Here is a 25,013-nt window from a genome sequence, read left to right as displayed (position 1 = left end):
GAGATAACTCCAGCTCTCTGGCCCCTTACAAGGGCATTAGACCCATTCATGAAGACTTGGATTTTACTACTAGATCCCCCAAAGTCTTCACATCCAAATATCATCAAATTACAAGTTAAAGCTGCCTTCTGAATTTTTGGACAGAGGATAAAATAATTCCTTTATTAGCATAAGTTGTTCATTATACACAGGGACTCCAACGTGTAAGCCATAGGCAGTCTGCTCACCTTTCTCTTACTTAGCTGAGAGGTCTTACTGAAAATTATTGACTTTAATTGCCTGTCACTAATGACAGATATGAAGGGTGGTCAGTAGAAACCTACGTGTTTTTATAGCTTTGACTTGATATTCCTTTAGTTTTGTGTTTAGACTGCTTCTTAGTAAAATTTGAATCTATAATGGACATATGGTATGCAGCCATCCTTCAGTGTGCATGGAAATTGCTTCCAGAGGCCTTTGGGAATACAAAATTTACAGATGTCCTAGTCCCTCATTTAAAATAATATAGTATTTGCATATAACCTATCTATGTCCTGTCCTAGGTTTTAAGTCAGCTATTGATTGCTCAGTACAATGTAAACACTATGTAAATGGCCATTAACTATATCTTTAAGAAATAAGAGAAATACATCCACATATGTTCTGCACAAAGCAGCTTTGAATAATACTGGTCTAATATTGATTTCATGGGAATCACATGCCATTGCAGAAGGCAGTTTTATTTCAAATATGTTCAGTCTGAGGTTTTCTGAATTCATGGGTTTAGAACTCAAAGGTGTGGAGGGCTAACTGCATATATCATTTAGCAAAATGTTTGCAGTACACTACCTTATTTGCTTTTTTAAAAGGCAGCAATTCTAACATACCAAGCCTGGCTGTCTTGTTTTCAGTTTATTTGTGAAATGCAGTGTGTTAAGCCGTCAAACACACCATCCTCTGACAGACATTCTAATCCACACTGAACATATATGTGAAAACTTTCTTAGAGATTTGTAAGTGGCTGGTTGAGTAAAGAAACAAGCCAAAGAAGTATGGTTCAGCCTTCTAAAAAATGAAAATTTAATAAAAAATCTCAGAATGGGCAGTCAAACATGTCCGTGGCTCAGAACAAATTGCACTTCTCCTTTTTAGGAAACAATCTGGCAGAAATTCCTTCAGCAGATCATGTGGGTGTGTGGTACGCTGAACCATATGAAACTGACAGTATTGATCCTTACATGCGGCTGGATCATATCCTCATATCTTCAACCCTGTGGCCACTCGACTTTATCCCAGAAGTAGGCCCGGATGACTCCTTGGCGACTTTGACATTGACTGTCAATTACCCAGAGGCCTCATCTTTGCCGTCAGTCATATGTGACTTTGGCCTCTGTGAGACTCAGTTTTCTCACTCATAAAACCAGTTACTGAACAGGTGGACTGTGGATTTAAAAATCTCTTAGAAACTTCTTAGTTTAGCACTTCTTGTCAACCTCCTGACATTGTGACATGTCATCAGCAAAAGGTAGGATTGGGGAGCACACAGTTGAGTTACAAAAAAACGATAAATCTCATACAGCTTTAGGTACATTTACAATCTTGTACTGGCCTACATTCACAGCTGTAGGATCTGTTTCCTGCTCACAAAAAAAAAAAAAAGTCACTGTCAATAATTTTCAAATTCATCCTCTAGGGATTCCTTCTCTCCCCAAGGTCTAGATACTGCCCCTTGGGTTACAGTGATGGTTAAAAGATCCTCCCAACACATAGGTGTCACACGTGAGGTTATATTGCTAAGTCATAGACATCCAATTCCTTACCACAAATTACTATGTAATACCATCATCATTTTCCATCCATTTTCTTTAATTAATTTCACTAATGAAATAACTAACAGAAGTGAAAATGTCTCACCCTCTCTTCCCAATTCTGTCGCCCTTAGACACTTGTCCTCCTGATAACCATGAGATGCTCACCAGGTCTACCTGGGCAGGCGATTAGAGGATGAAGGAGAGCACGCAATGGAGAGGAGGAGGGGAGGACTGGGACTATCACAGTCAGATGTGCTATAGCTCCTTTGGGAGGCTGGTACCCAGACTGTGTAGCACAGAGAGAGAGAGAGGTGGGGGAGGGGTGGCGAGGGGGAGATCCTGACCAGATCTCAGATCTCAGTGTGTGGGAAGAAGGTGAGATAAGAATATGCACTTGGGAATTAATAGAAAGCAGCAACAAAGTTCCCTGGAGGGGACAACTGCTTAACAACTCTCCCGATGAGCTCTGTGACTATCCCCAAAGGAATAGTGGTGATGCAGGAGGAGCCCAGGAGAACCTTAACTTGTGTGAGAAGACTCACACACACACACACATTAATTAGAATGCGCCTGCCTCTGCTAATTCCCAGGTTCCCTTTTTCTCTGTCTTCCCAGTTTTCCCCCTTCTTTCCTGCTGGATTTCAAGACCTTTTTCCTTTAATCTACCTTGCTTGCACTTTTCACCTAACCTACTGGAATACACCCTTCTCATCGTCTGTAGCAATGACTGTAGTATGCATCAGGGTTGCTTATATCGCTCCTTCATTGGAAAAGCAAGGCAAGCAGCCTGCCTTCTGCAAAAGGCTGTAATTATTGTTCAGATTTAGAGGGGCACGAAAGAGGAACCTCAGAGAAGGATGCATCCTAATGTTGACTCTTCCCTTTCAGCCTACAAGGAAAAAATGAAGGAGCTGTCCATGCTGTCACTGATCTGCTCCTGCTTCTACCCAGAGCCTCGCAACATCAACATCTACACTTACGACGGTGAGTAGCCTGCAGCAGACGCAACTCCAGCTGCGTAGTTTTCACGAGTGTGAACACACGTGCTTCCCCCTCAGCACTCCTAACATAATTAGAGAAGCACTGTTTGCATCTCCGTGTTGGTCGGCTGTGCCCAGCCATTAGGTCTTATTGATTGCCTATTGCTCAACAGTCTGAAGTCGGTGTTAGTAATAGCACATTAATGTCTCTTAAGAGGCGTGCTGGCTTGTTGTCAGCATCCTCATCAGCATGTCACCATCCACAGGATGTCCAAGGTTTTTCTTTTCAGATAATGACACACACTAAACTATTACACTGCATCTTAATTTACAGGGGACTGTTTGTTTTTTTTTGTTTTTTTTTGTTTTGTTTTGTTTTTTTTACATAAACCACTCAAGGAAGAGAAAGCCTACCATTACCAGTATGTACAGCACCCATATTTTGTGGGTAAACGTAATGAAGCTGATGATAACAATCAAATTCATAAATAAAATTGACTATGACTAAGGTCACAAACAGAGAGAGATTAAGAAGAAAATAACTTAATACCACCCATGATGGTTCAGACTTTTAATTCCAGCACTTGGAAGACTGAAGCAAGAAAGACTGCAAGTTCAAGATCAAACTAGAACTTAAGACATTGTTGAAGGAAGCTAAGCAACACTCTACAGTTGACAACAGCTGACCTTATTTTCTGGTTTTGTTTGTTTTGCTTGTGTTTTATTGCAGTTTTGTTTTGCTTTGCTTTTGAAACGGGGTCTTTCTATGTAGTCCTGTCTGCCCTGGAACTCAGAGTGTAGAACAGGCTGGCCTCATGCCTCCCAAGTGCTAGGATTAAAAGTGCCCACCCCCTTGCCAGGCTGCCAGGTGACTTTACTGAAGTGCAGCATTCTGGGCTTGTTTGCTCCCAATCACGGTGATCAAGTTCGTTAGGTATGATTTGGGGATCTTCTACATTGTGTGTGGCCTCAGACAAGAGGATGCTTAGACTCCTTAAACATCATTACTGTCTTCTTAGAGATGTTGGGGAGAAGGTATCTCATATCTTAGCTTGATGCCTAAAAGAGGTACCCCGTAATGAATTGTTCTGTACTTATTCCTTATCAGCACTATTACTACCAACCTCACCTAGTTCAGCCAGGGTAATCAATATAGGGCAGCTATCTGCCCCAGACCTACCTGAGGCTTACAATTACTCCACCTTCCCACATATATAAAGACCATTAAAAACACGGTAAAGGGCAGGCTCTTGACCTTAAGTGCCTTAAAGTCTACTTGAGAACTCAGAGCCATTCTTCTTACAGTGCTGTGCTGATGGCACACACATTAGAAGGGCTGGTTATTTTTCTAGAAGCAGCTAGTTCTGCGTGTCAATCCATCTCCAACCAAAACATCCACGAGAATGCATGCAGCATGCCCACTTCCTGGCAGTTCATTGAGTCAATCCTGTCTGATGTTGCTGACAATAGAACTCCTGCTGTGTTTCTTTTTTGCTTGTTTTGTTTTGTTTTTTCCAGACAGGCTGTGTAGCCTTGGCTGTCCTGGATTCGCTTTGTAGACCAGGCTGGCCTCGAACTCACAGTGATCCACCTCCCTCTGCCTCCCTAGTGCTGGGATTAAAGCCTTGCACCACCATGCCCCCCCAGGCTATGTTTCTTAAGAGTCAAAAATCTGAGCAGTTGCTGAGACCCAGTGATGAGTTCAGCATGCTCCCTGCCTTCCTGGGACTCGGAGCTCTATAAAAGGGTCTTAAAATACAAATGATGAGCAAGGAGGATGCCAAATGGCTGGGACAGGAGGGCTGGGATCACTTCTGCTGCTTTGGGACTGAGAGGGGTGGAAGCAAAGCTATGTGAGCTGTTTGAAACTGGAGACAACTCCACATTACTCACGCCCCACTTCAAACAACTCAGAGGAGACTTTCAGATTCCCAAAGGGGTCACCTGGCCTCATATTTTCTGTCTTGCTATTAATCAACTGAGCCATGAAGAGATAAAGTGAAGTGTCCTTTCTGGAGGCACGCCACTATGCATTACAGTAAGAGATTTGGCCATTGAGTGTTTTGGAATCCCCTGGGGGGTCTCAGACTCACCCTGGAGGCTAGCAAGAGGTATCTCCACTTGAAATATCAGTGATGCATAGCAGTGGCTTAATCGCAAGAAAATTTTGGTTTCGAACAAAGATCAGTGGTCTGAGACCAAAAGGCTGTAGTGTGGAGCTCAAAGCAAAGCACTCAGCTAAGACTAAAAACTGACCAATCAAGTTTTAAAGAAATTGTTACAATTTCCTACATGTGGGCTATGATGTTATAATGTCCTCAAAAACACTATTACTTTTTAATGTTATAGATTATTTTAGATTATAAGTGATATCACCAGATTAAAATGTGAAAGTTTGATAATCAGCTTATCAATCATACTACATATGACCAAAACTTGAAAGTCTGGTAATCTACTCATGGTTAATACCTAAAGCAGTGAAAGCCATGGCTAGCAATTTTCTGGGTTTTGTTTGATTGACAATTAAAGTTGCATGTGTCTACAGTGTGCATGTTTTGAAATACAATATGCATTTATGATGGCTAAATCACCTTAGTTAACATATGCATGCCTCATGTGTTATAGTGTATTTGTGGCAAGAAGCTAATCAGAGAAAGTAAATTAAAAATGCTTAGACTGGTCATAAAATGGCGTTTTAGTCTGTCATTTAAAGAAAATGTCATTTGCAAGAATAGATGGAACTGGAGATCATTTTATTAGCAAAATAAATCAAAATCAGAAAGATGCATATCTCATCTTTTTTCATATGTTTTCATGTAGATATACATTTAAATACACAAATGTAAAATGCATATATGATGTGAAAATAGGAGGACGAACATTTGGGAAGAAGGGGATCAACAGAAGGGAGACAGAGGAAGACAAGAGGGGAAAGTGGGGGTGTAAATATGAATGTAAAAATAACACAATACATTGTTACTATCATCTCTGTAGATCACACTGTGCTGGGTGGGCTTTTTGTTTGTTTGTTCTGGTTTTTGTTTTTTGATGGGTGTTCACTTGTTTTCTGTTTGACACAAACTAGAGTCACTGGGGAAGAGGAAACTTCAGTTAGAGATTGACTCCATCACACTGGCTGGTGGACATGTCTCTAGGGCATCTTCCTGATTGATGTGGGAGGGTCCAGCCAACTGTGGGTGGTGACGCCCATAGGAAAGCAAGCTGGATGAGCCACGGAAAGGAAACCCGTAAGCAGTGTCCCTCCGTGGTCTCTGCTTCAGTTTCAGCCTCCAGGTTCAGCTAAGGTCTCTGCTCTGGATCCCCTCAGTGATCGACTGTGATATGGAGCTATAAACCAAATAAACCATTTCCTCCCAAGTTGGTTCTGGTCATGGTTTTGTTTTGTTTTGTTTTGTTTTTTGTTTTTTTGTTTTTGTTTTTGGGTTTTTTTTTTGTTGTTTTTTTGTTTTGTTTTGTTTTTTTGTTGTTGTTGTTGTTGTTTTGTTTGTTTGTTTGTTTTTGCCACAGTGACAAACAGCATACTGGGACACTCATGAATGTATTTTAATTGTCTAACCAAAATTTTGTACTATCTAGCCAACATCTGCCCAATAGCCATAAGCCTTGGCAGCCACATTACACTCTATCTTATGAGGATGACAGGAAATCTTTGTCCTGCTGTGCCTGGCTTTCTCTTACTACAACGCACTTCAGGTTTATCTGTGTTGCTGCAAAAGACACAATGTCCTAAATTTATCAACAAAAAAAATTTACGCTGTTAAAGTAAGTACACAGTTGAGCGATAGGATTTCATACACGTTGAAAACCATCTAGAGCTGGTGACTTATGAACCACTTGATTTCCATTTCCTAGAATAAGACGCCACTTGCCATCGCTGGACCCCAAGTCGCTAAAGCAATTGCACGATTCAACTGCCTGCCTAACGATCCCCGATGTTCTTCCTTCCATAGACATGGAGGTGAAGCAAATCAACAAACGTGCCTCCGGCCAGGCTTTTGAGCTGATCTTAAAGCCGCCATCTCCCATCTCAGAAGCTCCACGAACCTTAGCTTCTCCAAAGAAGAAAGACCTGTCTCTGGAGGAGATCCAGAAAAAGCTGGAGGCTGCGGAGGAAAGAAGAAAGGTAACTTCCTCCATGGCTGCTGCTGTTGTTGTTGTGGTTGTTGTTGCTGTTGTTGTTGCTGTTGCTGTTGTTGTTGCTTCTGCTATTGTTGTTGTTTTGTGGGGTTTGTTTTGTTGGTTGCTTTTGGTTGGTCGGTTTGGTTTGGTTTTGGCTTTTTTGGTTTTTTAAAAGCCTTGGCTGTCCTGGAACTTGCTCTGCAGACCAGGCTGTCCTCAAAAGCACAGACGTTTTTAATGTCTCTCTTTCCTTCTTCCCCTCTGTTCCCTTCCTCTCTTTTATACACACACACACACACACACACACACACACACACACACACACGAGAGAGAGAGAGAGAGAGAGAGAGAGAGAGAGAGAGAGAGAGAGAGATTTTCAAGTAGAGATTCCAAAAGACAGTGACATCTAGATGAACCTACAGTGTCTGAACACTTTTGACTTTCTACAATAAGATACTAAGAAAACTATGAGGGTTAAGATTTGAGGGCCGGGCCTGGAGAGATAGCTCAGTAGTGAAGACTACTTACTGATCTTACAGAGGATGCAAGTTCATCAAGGGACTCATGGTGCCTGCAACTCCAGCGGGATCTATTGCCTCTGGCTTTCACAGGAATCAACACTTCCTGGCACATACCATACCCACCCTTACCACACACACACACACACACACACACACACACACACACACACACACACACATAATTAAAAATACATATTTTAAAAGATTTAAGGGCACTAAGATATCTTAGCAAATCTATGCATTAAAGAAGTTCTATCCGGATGAATCTGTCCCAACAGGTTGTATTTTCCTATCAACCCTTTTTTTACATAATTCATCCAGCACTGTATTTTCCACTTGCTTTATCATGATGTATTTTAGACTCATCTGGTCACTAAGTGTATCTTGTACACACAGCTTTATTATGTGAATGAAACTTTCATTTCAATTTTTAGATTTTTATGTTGTCTACAAAAAAATTTACCAATATATTAAACACTATAATCTATTAATATTGTTATACATTTAGATTTAAGATGGAGCCAGGCATAGTGGCATATACCTGCAATCCCAGCACTCAGGGAGCTAGAAGCAGGTGGATCTCTGTGAGTTTGAGGCCAGCATAGCCTAAAAAGCCAACGTTACACAGGGAAACCCTGCCTCAGGGGAAAAGAAAAAGATGGAGAAGCTGAGCTACTTACCCAAGCAAATGCATAGGACTTAAGATTTTTATAGCCTCATGTTCTTTAATGGGCACAGCATAGCACAGGCAGATGTATGCGTGGAGCACACACACACACACACACACACACACACACACACACACACAGACGTCCAAAGTTGACACAGAGCCCAGAATACAAAATCAGTGACTGGTCCAAAATTAAAAATTAGCAAGCTAAGTTCAGCTTCATAGACTAGGACAGTGATAGCATTTCTAGCTACTGTAGTTAAGCCACAGAAAAGGACTGAAGGAGAAAGAACACAGAGGTAATAAAATTTAACTAGGTGTTAATTTATAAAACTTCTAAAACTCACCGAGGCAACTAATTAATGGTTCTGGTAAAACTCCTACACCCTGACAACAATCAACTATTAACAGTTGCTTAAAGAATTAAGTCAAACTAAATATTAACCATGTAGCTAAAGGACACTGACAAATGGACCCAGCCAGCATTTTGATGTTCAGAAAAAAATATTTTGGAACACTTTTTAAAAAGGTGTATCCTGGTAAATATATTGTGCAGCTTGGAAATTTTTCAATGAAGAAATCACTATGTGATTGTGTCCTAGTCTTAGAGTTTTAATTAGGAAAAAGTACAGCTAATTAAGAGAAAGTACCAACCTAAACAGTCATCCATTGATTTTGTTTTTCTATTGGATTGTACTGACTTAATTAGCACTCATGTGAAAAACTGCTAATTCACTTTAAAGATTATTCAGCAATTAAGTGTATATATCTCAGTGATTATCAAGTGAGGACACACAAACAACCCCAATGCAACTGTGCCAGCTAAAACAAAATGTGGGTGCAAGACCAAACAGCCAAGGAGTGACTGCAGAAGAAGGCTAGTTGAATTTACATAATGATACGTAGTCATCAGGAAACTCTGTATTCAGGCCAACATTTCTCCTTGTCTCTAATTGGTTTCACTTCCAGGAAAGTTTACTTGCCCTTGGTCACTTCCTACCAACATAGTAGTTCTAGCAGCAATAGAACTTCTCTTTCTTGCAATTGGGTGGCAGCCGCAGTTGTACCAAAGCTGAGGAGATGCAGCAGTGTGATGCTCAAGTCTGGGCTGTTGACCACCGCCCCCCTCCACTGCCAACAGAAATGGGTAGACAGGATCCGAGGATGAGGCAAAAGAAAATTAAGATCTCTCACCAGAAAAAGGTGAGAGTGAGTCTCAGAGACACAAAACCACAAGTATCATTACTGAAACAACCAGGATAAAGGTTTAGCTCACATGCTCTTCATGTAGTTCTTTTGGCTGATGACACCCTATGTCGTTGTTTTTATATAAACAAAAAGTGAAAAGCTATGTGTACATGCCTTTGCATAAACCTAAACTACTGTTTGGGAACACAGTGGGAGCATATACACTTAAATATTTTAGTGGTCAGAAACATGATAAATTAATTTTATTAGTACTTTAAATTATTCACACTCAAAACATTGTGTCAAATTTGTGACCAATAGAGGAATGCTAATAAGTGAGGTGTTTCTCTTTCTCATACTGTCTTAAGTGTGGAGTGTGGTTTACCCATGCAGTGCATTTCAATCCATTCTATGCAGCTGTGGCCAGTAGCCACTCAGGTGAACAGCTTACAGGCTGGTAAATCAAACAACTTCTTTCAGCAATAGGAAAACTTAGCATCTGCTTTTTAAATTGATACCAAGGATTGAGCTAGAAATGATCATAATGAGTGAGTTAACCCAGAAGCAGAAAGACTCAAATGGTATATACTCACTTATATCTGCATACTAGCCCAAGGGGCATGTCCCATGAAAGCCTTCACTTACCAGAAAACTGGGACAGAGAGAGGACATCCTATTGGGACTCTAGATGAGAGAAGCATGGGAGAATAGCAAAGTAGAAGGATCCAGAGGGTCCTAGAAACCTACAAGAAAAACATTATGATAGGCAGATTTGGGCCCAGGGGTCCCACTCAAACTAAGGCACCAGCCAAGGAAAATACAAGTGGTAAACTTTAAACCCCTACCCAGATCTAGCCAATGGACAGAACATTCTCCACAGTTGAGTGGAGGGTGGGATATGACTTTCTCACGTACTCTGGTGCCTCACATTTGACCATGTCCCCTGGAGGGGGAGACCTGGTGGCACTCAGAGGAAGGATAGCAGATTACCAAGAAGAGACTTGATACCCTATGAGCATATACAGGGGGAGGAAATCCCCCTCAGGAACAGTCATAGGGGAGAGGAATAAGGGGAAAATGGGAGGGAGGGAAGAATGGGAGGATACAAGGGATGGGATAACCATTGAGATGTAACAAGAATAAATTAATAAAAAATTGAAAAATTAATAAATAAATAAATTGATAACAAATAACTACTCAGATTCAATGTTTTGAAATATGTGATCTCTAGAAATTATCTTGGCATGGGCATTTAGAAAGTAGAGGCCATCCCATGCTGTGGTTTCCTCATTGTGTTGCCAGGGCCTATGGCCCCCACACTGTCTCCCTGGCTTCCTGTAGTCTCTGGTCACATAGTGTGCCCCTGTGACTTACTAGGTGCGCCTTTCCTACTCTCTGTTGTATTAGCAGTACCCAGACCTCCCTTCCCAGGACTTAGCATGATTAGTAAGACACAGTCATGTGCATTAACTACCTATTTAGCCATCACCTACATTAAAGTTCATGAAGGTAAAGACGTGTGTTAAGAGTGCCTGGCTATATCACTTCAAATTTTACTCTTTTAAGTGAATTAACAATTCTTAAATTAAGGTTCCTATGTAAGCTGCGTAAACCTTGTATTCTACACTCCCATCCCAAAGCAAAATAATAGGCAGTAAGTTTCCAAATGACATGTACTGGAGTCAAATGCACACAACTGACAGGTGTATATCAAGGACCTGCTCGTCATCCTAAGCCTGACTCCTGGAACCAAGGAATCCTCATTAAGCTTGGGATAGAGGTGAGGACATCCTACTGGGACTCTTGGTGAGAGAAATATAAGAGTTAGGGAAATAGATGGATCCAGAGGGTCCTAGAAACCTACAAGAAGAACACTATGATGGGCGGATCTGGGCCCAGGGGTTCTGCTCGATCTAAGGCACAACCAAGGACAAAACGTGCAGTCATCATCAAATTCCTACCCAGATCTAGCCAAGGGACAGAACATTCTCCACAGTTAAGTGAAGACTGGGGACTGACTTTCACCCAAACTCTGGTGCCCCATACTTGGCCATGTCCCCTTGATGGGGAGGCCCGATGGCACTCAGAGGAAGGATAGCAGACTAACAAGAAGAGACTTGATATCCTTGCATCATATTCAGGGGGAGGAGGTCCCCCTCAGTCACAGTCATAGGGAAGGGGAATGGGGTGAAAGCGGAAGGGAGGGAGGAATGGGAGGAGGCATGGGATGGGATAGCAAATGAGATGTGATATGAATGATTTCATTTTTCAATTAAAAAATTAAAATTAAAAAGAAAAATTACATATGTATGTAAAATAATTAGTTATTTAATTAATATATTAAAATATATATGATTTATAAAATAAAGAAAAAGCTTCCTTTCCCTAAGGAACCAGCCATAAACATCGCATAGCATATAGAACAAAATGCAGCACGAGCCACGGAACAAACCATGAGTGTGGAGTGTTCTGAGCAGGAAGAGCCACAAGTGCAAAGGCCCTGGGGCAGGAAGGTTCGGGGTGAGTGAGCAACACCATGAAGGCCTGTGACACTGAAGTGCCGAGCACAGGAGGCAGAGGAGGTGCTGACATTAGACAAGCTTCTTTAAGGAGCCTGGCTGTGAGTTCATGTGAAAGGAACGCAGGGAAAGAAAATGTCAGTGCATGGTGTGAATCACAGCACAGTTTTAAAGAAAAATCTGTTTTTAGATGGATAAACTAGGAAAAACATGGTGTTAGATAAATAGGTAAAACCAGACATTGTCATAGACTAAAAACTCAGATACTAAGGCTACACAGAGGCAAGCGTAAAGAAAATGGGTTTTGTTTTGTTTTGTTTGCTTGTTTGTTTGTTCTTTTGTTTGTTTTGGATTTTTTTTTAAGACGGGGTTTTTCTATATAATATCCCTGGCTGACCTGGACTCACTTTATAGACCAGGCTGGCCTCAAACTCATAGAGATGCCCCTGCCTCTGCCTCCCAAGTCCTGGGATTAAAGGTATGTGCCACCAAGCTTGGCTAAGAAAATGTTTTGAAGGCAGTGGTCTAGACTAGTGGGCAGGCCAGTAGGGAGGGAGCACCAGGCCAGACTCCACTATGTAAGCCATAAAGAAATAATAATTTTTTGCATAATATAAATGCTTCTAGATGTTTAAAAACATTTAAAATGCTGTTGAAACCAGAGAAGCGGGATTCTGCCATAGTCACAGGTCACATTGCCCTGAGCCTATTTCCTTTCCCATACATTACAAATTTGTAAAGATCCTGCCAAGAAATCACATGGCATTTGCATGTGTGTTAAGAATATCTTGCTATTATTATAAAGAAATTCAGTTTTTGCTGCTGATAAATGCCCCTGGCTATCTTAAGATAGAAAGCATTTTCTCGCCAAATTGACAACATGCTAACTCCAGGTAAGTACAGGGGTAGACGTGGGCAGAGGTTTGAGATGTGATTTTTACTAGGACTTTCTAAGCACAAGCCCACTTACTGGAATGTTTAAGGCCTGTCACTGAGAATCAAGGGCCTGGGGCTCTCTGAAGTCAGGGCTGGAAGGCTGCTGAACATTGTCTCCATTGGGGACCAGATGCACTGTGTATTAAATATCCTGGCAGTTCCCCCAAGTCCCTAGGCCTCCTGCGCATACTGTCATTGCACTGACCATCTGCTGATGAGCTTGGATGGTGCTCCACAGGCTCCTTCCAGCCAGAACTAATGCTCCATGGCTTAGCTGATAGCAAAGCTTATTCAGAAAAGGAGGGAAATTTTTCTTGCTTTTTCTTCCTTATTGAAGTACCTCTGGTAATCGGTGTCTATTTTTTTTTTTCTTTTTAATTAAACTCTTCATATTGCAAGTGACCACACTGGGAAATAACGTGAACACTTTGGCCAGTCGGGCACTGTGCCCACTGCTGTGTGAGGCTTTGGGTTAGTGAAACCTCATGGGCTGTTAGACCAACATGTCTCAGGGGTTCCAAATGATGCTCTCCGGGACATTAGGTCACACACAAAGGAGGATGGTGACTGTTCAAGAGCCCAACATAGCCTGAGACAACTTGTAATAAGGTCCTAGCTCTGCAACACTCCAATGCTTCACATTGACTTGCCTCCCAATCAGTCTATTTGAGCAAATTTGTATTCTGTTGAGAATTGTCACCTGCAGCTGTCATCTTAACTTGGTTAATGACACTTGAGAGGGAGCAGTTTTTTTTAATTTTATTAATTTATTCATATTACACCTTGATTGTTAGCCCTTCCCCTGTTTCCTCCCATTCTTCCCTCCCTCCCACTTTCCCCCTTCTCCCCTCCCCTATGTCTGTGATTGAGGGAGACCTCCTTCCCCTATATATGCTCTTAGAATATCGAATCTCTTCTTGGTAACTTGCTATCCTTCCTCTGAGTGCTGCCAGGCCTCCCCATCCAGGGGACGTGGTCAGAAAAGGGGCACCAGAGTTCGTGTGAGAGTCTGATCTCACTCTCCACTCAACGGTGGAGAATATCATGTTTGTCGGCTAGGTCCTGGTAGGGGTTCAAAGCTTACTGCCTATATTCTCCTTGGCTGGTGCCTTAGTTTGAGGAGGACCCCAGGATCCAGATCTGCCTGTTATAAAGTTCTTCTTGTAGGTTTCCAGGACCCTGTGGGTCCTACTATTTCCCCATTCTTCCATGCTACTCTCGCCTAGAGTCTCAATAGGATATCCTCTCTTCTGACCCACATTTTTGGTAAGTAAAGTTTTTCATGGTACGTATCTCTTGGACCAGTGTTTTGATATAAGTGAGTATATACCGTTTGTCTCTTTTTGCTTCTGGGTGAACTCACTCATTATGATAATTTCTAGATCAATACAGTCACAGTTCGGTATTGAGGAAGCCAGTGTGCCTCACGGTCATAAGATCTTCCTATTTGTGCTCTTCTTGGCAAGGAAGATCACCCAGCGTCCTTTTCCTGGGTGGGAAACAGGCTTCAGCATGAGAAGGGCTCGTTGGGCAACCCCACGACTTTTTTTTTCATGTCTCTTTCTGTGCTCCTGGCTTTTCAGCATGAAGTGAGTGCTGTGGTCTTTGGTTCACACAATTGCACTTAACTGTTAACTGTTGTGCTTTGGCACATGTTTCTGTGCCTTTAGCCAGGTCAACAATGCTCTTTCGGCACAAAGCCCAGTGTTTACAGAGGCAGTACCCAGCCTACTAGCAGAAGGGCACCTTGGAACTAAGAGATTTGGTGTTTAATGAATGGTTCCGAGTATCAAGTAATACCCCCAAATGATGCATGGGCACATGAGCCTAAAACAGCAGGAATGGGTGAGCTTCCCATGTAATGGAAACCCAGTGGCATCTGAAGTGTAGCCTTAAATCTCTTCTGTGTGTGAAGAAGTGAGCCTTATAGACTAGTTAACTCATCCAATTTCTTTGTGCAGTAATTAAACTCGTAGACTCGGTGGTGTAAGAGATCCCACTTAGGCTCTTTGCAAAGTGTTCAAGTGTTCCTAATGGACCATGTTTCTTCTCCCTGTCTCATTACTGTGCCTTCATGTACCTCTTGCATTGTCCTTCTTGCACTGTCATACAGGATCCTGAGATTTCTCAGTGAGATCTGAGTGATCCAGCTCCGTATTTTCCTTAATTGCTTCTGCGTGGTATCAACTGGCCACTCTCTTGCCCTGTTCTCCATTTCAGTTCTCAGAGACCTTCTAAAACATACCCTCAGCCATGTTTCTGCAAGGCTACATGCTGACCGTTGAACAATTCATGTGTGACAACTTTTACCAGATTCCATCTCCCCAGCCCTCTCTAAACCCACTCAGACCACCTGCCTTCCTGCTAATCTGCCCAACCACAGCACCCAGCAGGCACACATGTGTGAGTGTGCCGTGAGAACGTCCCTCCTGCATGCAGGCAGGAACCTGCTTTCGCCCTTTCAGACCATGTGTTGCCATGTTCAGCTTCTCGCTCGTTTTAAGCCATATGTTTGTATAATTTTCCTCAAGTTAATGCTTATTTGCTCACTGACACAAATTCTGGAATCAAAGCCAATTTTTTTCCCCTTGGTGGAACAGCTGCAAGATTAATCCATATTCAGGGAGGAATTCATTTCTCAAGGAATAAAGCCAGGGATGTTATAGGCAGAAAGAGTTTAACAGGCTGGATAAAAGAAGCACTAAGTCTGACTTTCAGCACTTGCAGAATTATGGAGAGCTTAAGAGCCCCTGAGCTCTGCTCTAGTGAAGAATTTATGTAAACACTGAGTCCAGGGCTGTGTAGACCACTTGGTGGGTAAAATGCTTATTGCATGTGCCTGATCACTTGTCTGAAGTACATCACCCTGGTGTCAAGGACAGGTGGGTGGGTCCTGAGGCTCATTGGTCAGCTAGTCTACAAATTGGCAGGCTCTGGGTTTAGTAAGAGACCACATCTCAAAAACTAAATGAATAAATAGAAGAGAGAAACAGTTGAGGATTACAAGCCAACACCAACATACACCTGCATAGGGGAGTGTACTTGCACACATGAGTGCACACAGAGAGAGAGAGAGAGAGAGAGAGAGAGAGAGAGAGAGAGAGAGAGAGAGAGAGGGAGGGAGGGAGGGAGGGAGAGGGAGAGAGAGAGATATTAATACTTCAAGGTATGGTGGTTCATTCCCTTAATCCTGGAACTTAGAGGTTGGTGCAGAAGACAGCCATTGTGTCTTGCAAAGGGTAGACTGTGGCCTGTCAGCAATAGAATCTCTGGGATTGTTAATCAGAAATATAAATTCCTAAGCCCCACTAAAGAACCTTGGAAATAGACCTCAACAGGTAGGTTCTGGAGTCTCTAGGTCTTTATCAGGCCCCAGTGATGGCACTTGCAGAGAGCCCGACATCCTGCTGATGCTAAGGAGAGACAGCAGGCACAAGGCACAGCTGACTCCAACATCTGCTGTCACTCCTCAAGGACCACAGGGTCCCAGCAATCCCTCCGGTCCATCTGAAGAGTGACAGCCAGAACAAGGGCTTTCTTCTGTTTTGGGACAAGAGGACATTAAATTTGCATAAAGGTTTTCACGTCTCTACAGAGAATTGATTTTGTGTGTGTGTGTCTGCATGTATGTCCATGCACTGTGTGCGTGCTGGTGTCTGAGAAGCTGGAAGAAGGCACTGGATTTCCCTAGAACTGGAGTTAAGGACAGGTGCCTGCTGCCTTGTGGGTGCTAGGTATTGAACCTTAATCCTCTTTAAAAGCAGCAAGCGCCCTTTACCACTGAGCCATATCTCCAACTTGAGAGATTTCATAAACTGCTCCTGGGGAAAAGGAAGGATAGGTGTGTAATAAAAACAGAAAGGCAACTTGATGGACAAGTTCAGAAGCTCCTATAGGGCCTGCTGTTAGTCAGAAAACAATGGCGTGAAGAAAAGGGCAGAAGGAGAATAAAATCCGGGCACTAGGCCCTCCCCATTTCCTTCAGGCTCCCACAGGATGCCGTGGCCCGTTGGCTCATTCTAGCACTTCCTGTTGCATAAATCCTTAGCAACACCTTGTTTTAAAAAAAAAAAAATTATGAAAGAAAATAAACTCTTCGATGAGAGCTAATGCTGTTTCGCATCCGGATAACCGCAACCCAGTGTGCTTCCTCCCCAGTCTCAGGAGGCTCAGGTGCTCAAGCAGTTGGCGGAGAAGAGAGAACACGAGCGAGAAGTCCTCCAGAAGGCTTTGGAGGAGAACAACAACTTCAGCAAGATGGCGGAGGAGAAGCTGATCCTGAAGATGGAGCAAATTAAGGAAAACCGTGAGGCTAATCTAGCTGCTATCATTGAACGTCTGCAGGAAAAGGTAAGGGCGGGCCAGGGGAGCGAAGAGGAGCAGGGGGACGAGCCTGCACAGCACAGCTCCGGGTGCCAGTGGGCTGGGGGACAGGGCTGCTCTCTCATGATGCAGCTGGACTCTGAGGGCTGACCCTGTGGTAGAAAGGACCCCGCTAAACCAGCACTGGCGCACTCACGGCGGACTCAGGAAGGGTGGTTTTAACATCTGTACAAATACCAAGTTATACATATTTAATATTTAACTGATTTTATTAATGCCCTAACACTTAATGTTGTTATAAAATTAGCAAACAATATTTCATTAAAATAATACATTTTTAATACAAGAACTAAATTCTCTATTTATCATAAGCCCATTCTCTCCATGTAAGAAAATCTACAAGGCAATCTGAGATTTCTACAAGCGCATGGGAGCATAACGGAATATTATTTCATCATGTTCTGGTGTCTTCAGGCCTTTTTCATTAACCTCTTGTATATGTGCAAACACACACACACGCACACACACTCCATCTCCCAAAAGCTTGCCTTTGAGAAGATGTAGAAATAGCAATAAATAGTTTTGATTTGTCCATTTCCAGAAATTGGATTAAGCTTGAAAAACAGGAAGTCTGGAAAAGATGCATCTACACTTCTCACCTTCCCTGCCTGTTCTCACAGCCCTGTTATATCAGGCACCGCCGATGTGAGAGACAGCCGTGGTCCTCAAAGCACTGAGAGTTGACGCTCAAACTCAGAACCCTCCTGCCTCAGACTTAGGGCCGAAATTGTAGACATCCCCAGCCACAGTCTTTAAAAACATGATTTCCCAGAGATCTCTTTAGGCGGATGTGCTCTTCGTGAGATTTCAGGAGCTCTGCCTGGGAAAGGCTGCATGGTCCAGCACAGAGGTGAAATCCTAAGGCCCTTGAAGATGTGGGAACACATCCGAGGGACGTAGGCAGAAGCCGGGAGAGCTAACCTTAGAAACGGCTTTACATCTATAAGCCGCATGCCCCGTGCTGTTCAGAGCAGCGTCCTGTCTCTCCCAAGGTCTCAAGTTCAGAGCAGCATCCTGTCTCTCCCAAGGTCTCAAGTCAGACTGTGACTGTCACAGGTCACGTGTGGTGGTACCAAAGCACGAGCTTTCTGAGATCCAAGACAGCAAAGTTCCCTTTGTTGTTGTCTCCTCTTTTCCTCGGTTTACTCATCTCTTCTGAGGAACTCCTTTCGTCCTTCCACCATACACCCTGGAACAACTTATCATAGGCTCTAAAAAATTGCCAGGGATGCAATATGCACGCCTCACTCTAACTCAGCCTCACCTTGTGTATCCGCACATGTCTGCATCACTAGCAGTCCAGGAACACCACTGGTTTTGAAATAACGTGCACGCAAGCCTGCCGCGTATCCTTCTTGCTTTTATTTGTAAACTAGTTCGTAAAATTTTTCCCTGTGCGCTTTGATCTTGACCCATCCTCTGCCCCTTTTCCCCACAGTAGCCGCTTTACATACATGTAAGCATGCATTTCTACCTGAAATACCCTAAAAACATCCCGTCTGTTAGGAGTTTTTAATTCGTGGAATCGAGCTCCAGCATCCCTGGGAAACACCTAGCTGGCTTAGTTACTTTTTTTATCATCATGACCAAACACCGTGACCATGAAAACATATAAAAGAAAGTGTTCAGTTTTGGACTCGTGTTCCAGAAGATTCGACGCCATGACCATCATGTTGGGGGACACGGCAGCAGGCGGGCAAACAGGCACTGGAGAAGTAGCTTAAGAACTTATATCTGTTGGGGCTAGAGAGATGGCTCAGTGGTGAAGAGCACTGCTTGTTCTTCCAAAGGTCCTGAGTTCAAGTCCCAGCAACCACATGGTGGCTCACAACCATCTATAATGAGATCTGGTGTCCTCTTCTGACATGCAGTCAAAACACTGTATACATAATAAATAAATAAATATAAAAGAAAAGAAAGAAAGAAAAAGAACATATCTGAGGCAGGCATGGTGGCACATGCTTTTAATACCAGCACTCAAGGGGGCAGAAACAAGCCGATCTCTGAGGCCAGCCTGATCTACAAAGTGAGTGCAGGCTGGCCAAGGCTACACAGAGAAACCCTGTCTCGGAGGAGGGGGTGACTTACATCTGGACCTATGAGCATGAGGCAGAGGGAATGGCACAGGGAATGCCATGGGCTCTTGAAAACTCAAAGCTCACCCTCAGTGACACAAGGCCATTGATCATTACCAAAACTTGCACCAGCTGGGAGCCAAATATTCAAACATGTGATCCAATGGGGGCCATTCTCACTCAAACCATAATACCAGCTATCCATATTTGTTTTTGAAAACTGTGCATGGTTCCAGCATACAGCTAGGTTTGAGGAGTAACCTGTCACCTATTCTGAGATAAATTCCAGCTGACAGGATTCTGTTCTAGCCGACATCATATGAGGTAGCCCAGGTCATTGCTAGGTCCATGTTTTCTTTCCATGGTTAAATGGATACTTCTCAAATCATGTAGACTCTGGCCCCTAACATCCAATCTCTTTTATCTCCTCAGTGAAATGAAAACACCTCACAGGAGGTACCAAATCCCCTCCTCTGCGCTACATTTTAAATGAAGTGCAGATGTAGTGCAAAAATACACATTCTCTATTATGTGTATGCCCGTAAGCACCAAAACTACTTTTTTTCCTAAAATAGGACAAAGTAAATTTGGTATGACCTATATCTAGCCTTTTGGTTAAATGGAGCCAAAAAATAAGAGTCATGCAATGCTGAGAGTGTATTGTGCTTCTCTGAAACTTGACATTCAGAAGGGTGATTTCTTCAGAAATGACATATTAATGAGTTAATCATGTAGTGAGCATTTCTGGGGTCTTTCCTGTGTGTTTAGAAACCTGGAAGGGGAAATAATAGAAAAAGACATGCGCTGGCCAGGGATGGTAGGCCTCACTTGAAATTCCAGCCCTCGGAAGACTGGACTGGCAGCTGTTTGAAGTCAGACTGAGCTACATAATAAGTGAGACCTTGTCTTAAAAGTAAAATAAATAAAATAAAATAAAATACAGAGAAATTTGCCATTTATCTGTTATCAGGAGAAATCAACCCACACCAATGTTTCCACACTAGGGAAAAGACCCATGCTCACCAAGCAGGAATAATTCGAAGGAATGCTTTCTTTCTGGAAGAAAAGTTTCCTTCCTCGAAAAGGAGCTTCCGGTAGAGTTCACACAATTAGGCTTACCCTCGCCAACCATAAGTGCAGAACTGACTTGGCCTCTACAGGGTTAGCAACTTTGTGTCTAATAATCCAACCCACCTCAAGAAGATGCATTGTGGCCATTATGTTCTTGACAACAGCAGTATAATATGATACAGTTTAAAGTGAAAAGACCTTTTTTTCTCAAGAGAACAAGATTCTTTTTCTAAGAGGCAATCTTAATAATGCGTAAGTATAGATTTCAATCACTATCAAGTCAGGTTTCTTACTACCTTGCATTCTTCCCATCAGACTTACATTCATTTTCTTGTTGATTCACAAGTGCCATTGGTGTGACCAATTCCTACTGAATATGTCAAATGAATAAACAGTGAAAGGGGAAGGGATTATGACCCGCTGGTATTGATTACTCAGTGTAGGCCAGGCACTTTTGCATGTATTATCACATTTAGCTCAAAGAGCAGTGCTACCAAAATTGTTCTTGCATTCCATGTCTAAAGAGCCTGTTCTTTAGAGAGCCTGGTGCGTTACAAGATTATGAAGCCAGCAGAGCGAAGAGTGAGGTTACGAATGCAAGCCTTCCCCAGACCAAACTGTTCTGAGATGAAGTTGTTCCTCTTAATTAGTCATTAAATGCTACACCGTAAACAATCTCAACAAAAGTACTAGAAGTGATACTCATGGCTGCTTGTGATCCCATGACCACCAGCATTTGGATCTATGACAACAGGACTTTGTGAGCTCTCCCAACTCACTTCTGATCTTTCTTTTACACCACAAGGTCATAGGCATTGATTTAAGACAGGGAACCTGATGGTGTTGGCATCATCTTGCATTTAAATAAACTTAGATAATGGCATTTCATAGAATTATTACCTGAGGTCATCTAATTCCTGTTCTTATTATATTTGATAACTATGAACATTAAAGAGACATTGAGATATAAAGGAAGTCAAAGAAATGACCTCACATTTCTTAACTTCCAATAAGAAATCTCTAAGTCACATTTTTCAGAGGATTGGGAGTTTTCCTAAAACCCCCTTTCCTACATGTCTTCATTTAAAACTGTTGTTTACATCTCAAAATACTACTACACATATCTTGAGGAAGAATAGCAAGGAGGAAAATTGAAGAAATTGTTTTGTAAATTTAGATATGCATGGGCCTAGTCACTAGAGGTTCAGAATCTCTAAGTGCACTTGGCAAATTAAGTATGAGATCCACAATTAAGTGGATATTAATTAAAAAAGCAAGTCCGTAGTGAACTCCACAGACAGTGTCCTTAGTGACCTCCACAGACAACATCCTTAGTGAATTCCCTAGTCAGAGACTCACAACTACCTTATGAGCTCCCAGCTGGAGTTTTCTGGTCGTTGAGCAGTTTTCTGATCAGGACCACTGACTGGTGACGTTATTCCCTGTACAGTCCTACTTTGACTTCTCCAACATTTTCTTTTAACATCACATCAACACATCAGGAACATGTATTTCATATTGTGGATGTAAATTCCCCAGAGAGTAGATCAACCAAAATTTCCAAAAATATTTTCATGGAAACTCAGAGGATTATCTAAATTTCCTTTTAAAGTTATCTCAATCTCAGATTAAATCTTTGATGCCTGTCTTCCTTACTAATTTGAGTGAGAAGTGAAGTTTAAAGTAGAGTAATAATGCTAATTCTAGTGTTCACTCTTGCCAAGTGGTATTTCATACTGGAAGCTCTTTTGTCTTCCAGCACAGGGAATGTCTTGGGTTCTTCCCAGTTTTGTAAGAGCCCAGCTTTCACTAATGAGTCCCTAGCTGCATGAAAAAGGGACACTGCTACAGCTTTGCCTCATAATAACTGAACAAAAGAGGAGTCAGCTGCATCTGTACCAATTTCCCCCACATTTCCAAACATAACTTGATTTCTCTACATGAACCTTTTCCTTCTCTTTATGGTGCTTCAAGATCTATGAAAGGCTCATCTAAACCAATTAAATTACATTGCTTTGAAAATCTTTCTCTACAGTCTATTTCCTGCTTCCACCAATTTACAACTTTGAAGGAAGTACAGGGTATGTGACACTCCCCCCACCCCACCCCACATCCTAAATCTGAGGAAGTATTTTCATGTTCATAAAAACTCATGTTGAATCTAACCACCTGCGTGGAAAAGTTACTCAGCCTTACTGTGCCTTGGTTTTTTAACTCTGTAAAATAGGTATAACAGAATTTCTACTACAATATTGTGAGCATTAAGGAAGTTAATCTAAGCAAAATTTGTATGGATATAGTCGTGGTATACATTAAGTGACAAATACATGCTTGGTGTCATAGTATAAAGAACCCTGTAAGCACAGGTGCCTTGAGGTTAAAAGAGTGAAATAACAAGATTGATTTCATAGATGGTCAAGGTCATTGAGAATGAATCAAAGGAGCTATATGGGGAGAAAAGCAATTTTTAAATGTTTTAAATAGAAAATAAATAATATTACTAGTAATTTGCATTTCAAAATTTGATTCAACAGCCATTTAGACTTTTCTGCAAAATTATGTCTATTGTCATCCAATGTAGAAGCATAAACTAAAAAACAGTAAACCCACATTTTCTTCATTAGTTCTCTTTGCAAAATTCACTTCCCAGGACAAGACGAGCATCTTTATTAGTAAAGCTTCCTTATGCAAATAAATATCCACCAACAGCATGCAATGTGCCAAGCATGAAACGGCACAGTCAAGACCTTTTAGTCAACACAGCCAAGGAGACAAGAGCAGAAAATCTCCCGTTTAGAACTATGCAACTGGCCCATGTTGAATTGGTTTGTGGTCTCATAAAAAGCCTTTAAGCAGATAGGAGGGCCATGATGAGCCTTAGAGTATCTGCTTACAGTCTTAACCAACAGCCATGCAAGGCTAGGAACCCCAGGCATTTGAAGTAGCGTGGGAAGATGATTCTTCTGGACTGACTAGGCCAGTGTAAGAGCACAGTGCAGCATTGGAAGTGCTGCTGACTGGAGCTCAGAAAGGCCTTCACAAACAGAGTGTCAGGACATACTACAAACATCTCCTTTCTGGATCTCGGTTTCCCCAAGTGCTCATAGGCAAACATAGACTACTTAAAATAGTCTGGAAAAAAAAAGGAAAGAACACATTAAGATGATGGGGAAACCACCAATGTTATATGTTACCACCAGTCTCAGAATTTATATAAAAGTCAATATATTCAAGGATTTTTAAATCATCATTTGACCTTTTGATCATAGTTTAAACAAAGGACAGTGTCATTGTCGTTGTTGTTGTTGTCCAGAATTAGGGTACAGTTCTTCAGTAAAAGGCTTGCCTATCATTTACAAGACTCTGAGTTCCGGGGTTGACCATTATAAGAGGGTGACACAGAAGGAGGGATTGTATAGAATAATAAATCTAATATATGTCTTTTCATCTCTGCTGTGATGTTTCTTGGGCCCATGTTTTCATTGTAAAGTAAAGAAAATCCCTTTGGGAATTCCTATCTTTAGGCAGACATGCATGGGTTATATCTGGCCATGCATGTCCTGTGATGGCTAAGGGTGCTATCCTCTTTCTCTGGAGCAGGCCAACTGACCTCCTCTGCCTTTGGTGTTTTCTAGGAGAGGCATGCTGCCGAGGTGCGCAGGAACAAGGAGCTGCAGGTTGAACTGTCTGGCTGAAGCAATGGCGGGTATGGCACGCCCCTCCCATAGTAAATCCCCCTGCCTATATTATAATGGATCATTCGATACCAGTATGGGAAATGTATGACATGGTTTAAAAAAGAATTCCTTATCAAAACAAAACAAAACAAAAAAACAGAATCAAAGAATAAAATAAAACCAATGCAGTCTCTTTGCAGAATGTTTTGCTTGATGTTTAAAAAAGTACCTTGGATCTTATTTTGTAAATATTTACATTTTTGTTAAAAAATACAAGTATTGCATTATGCAAGTTATTTCATAATCTTACATGTCCTGTAACAGGCTTTTGACGTTGTGTCTTTCCACTCAAATGAATTTGCTAGGTCTGTTCCTTTTAAAGCTCTCCATGTCGAACTCCGGTCCCTGCCCTTTTCACTCTAACAGAAAAAATGAGGTCAGTAGACAGTCTATGGTGCTAGAAACCCACCATTGCCTAATGACCTAGATGACTCCATAATCTCTGAGCTTAACCAAGACCACATCTAGATCCCAGGTCCTGTGTCACCACAGGAACCTCCACGTTTGTCTGCTCATAACCTGCTTCCTGCCTAGAATCCGCAGAGCCAGGCTAAGTAAATCCACCAACCATAGCACTCTCTCTGCCTCTCGTGGGTGTTATGTGCTTCAGATGTGTGCGGGTTTTGGAAAGAGACGGGTGGGAAGACAGATCTGAGCTCAGTCAAGGTCGAAGCAAAAGGCTGAACCTTCTAAAGGGCTGAGCGCAAACGCCAAGCCAGAGGGTTCAAGCAGCGAGAGCGTTCTTCATGAAGTGGGCTTCCTTCTCTTGTTTCAGTTGTCTTGATGGAATGACATAATTATCGTGTTGGGTGGCTTATTTGTGGGTGCCATGGGTGATGATATTCATTTTAAGCTTTTGCCTGTAGTACAAGCACATGACGCTACTGGATATTTTTTCCACTTGGAGACTGTGAGCTGGTTGTTGCATTAAAGACACAAAATCACAAACACTGTGGACTTTCACTCAAGCTGGTCTTTTCTCCCCAGTGTAGGGCAATCCTGC

The 25,013-nt window shown here is 42.2% G+C and overlaps 1 protein-coding gene across 1 annotated transcript; it reads left to right on the top strand.

The window, feature by feature from the left end:
* Positions 1 to 2,682: 2,682 nt before the first annotated feature.
* Positions 2,683 to 24,640, top strand: Stmn2 (stathmin 2). The gene is made up of 4 exons (XM_051158407.1): positions 2,683 to 2,774; positions 6,742 to 6,914; positions 16,903 to 17,094; positions 23,909 to 24,640. Exons 1-4 carry the CDS (start codon positions 2,693 to 2,695, stop codon positions 23,966 to 23,968), a joined length of 507 nt encoding a protein of 168 aa, XP_051014364.1. The 5' UTR covers positions 2,683 to 2,692; the 3' UTR covers positions 23,969 to 24,640.
* Positions 24,641 to 25,013: the final 373 nt, after the last annotated feature.

Source organism: Acomys russatus, chromosome 2 (assembly GCF_903995435.1).
Source record: "Acomys russatus chromosome 2, mAcoRus1.1, whole genome shotgun sequence".
Lineage (NCBI taxonomy): Eukaryota > Metazoa > Chordata > Mammalia > Rodentia > Muridae > Acomys > Acomys russatus.
Note: the sequence above shows the minus strand (reverse complement) of the source record. Positions and strands in the feature narration are given on the sequence as shown.

Bases quoted from the DNA above. Each gene is read 5' to 3' on its own strand.
- Stmn2 (XM_051158407.1), top strand. From the start codon at position 2,693: ATGAAGGAGCTGTCCATGCTGTCACTGATCTGCTCCTGCTTCTACCCA. The intron at 2,775-6,741 runs GTGAGTAGCCTG...TTCCTTCCATAG, and splicing joins CAACATCTACACTTACGACG to ACATGGAGGTGAAGCAAATC. The intron at 17,095-23,908 runs GTAAGGGCGGGC...GGTGTTTTCTAG, and splicing joins TTGAACGTCTGCAGGAAAAG to GAGAGGCATGCTGCCGAGGT.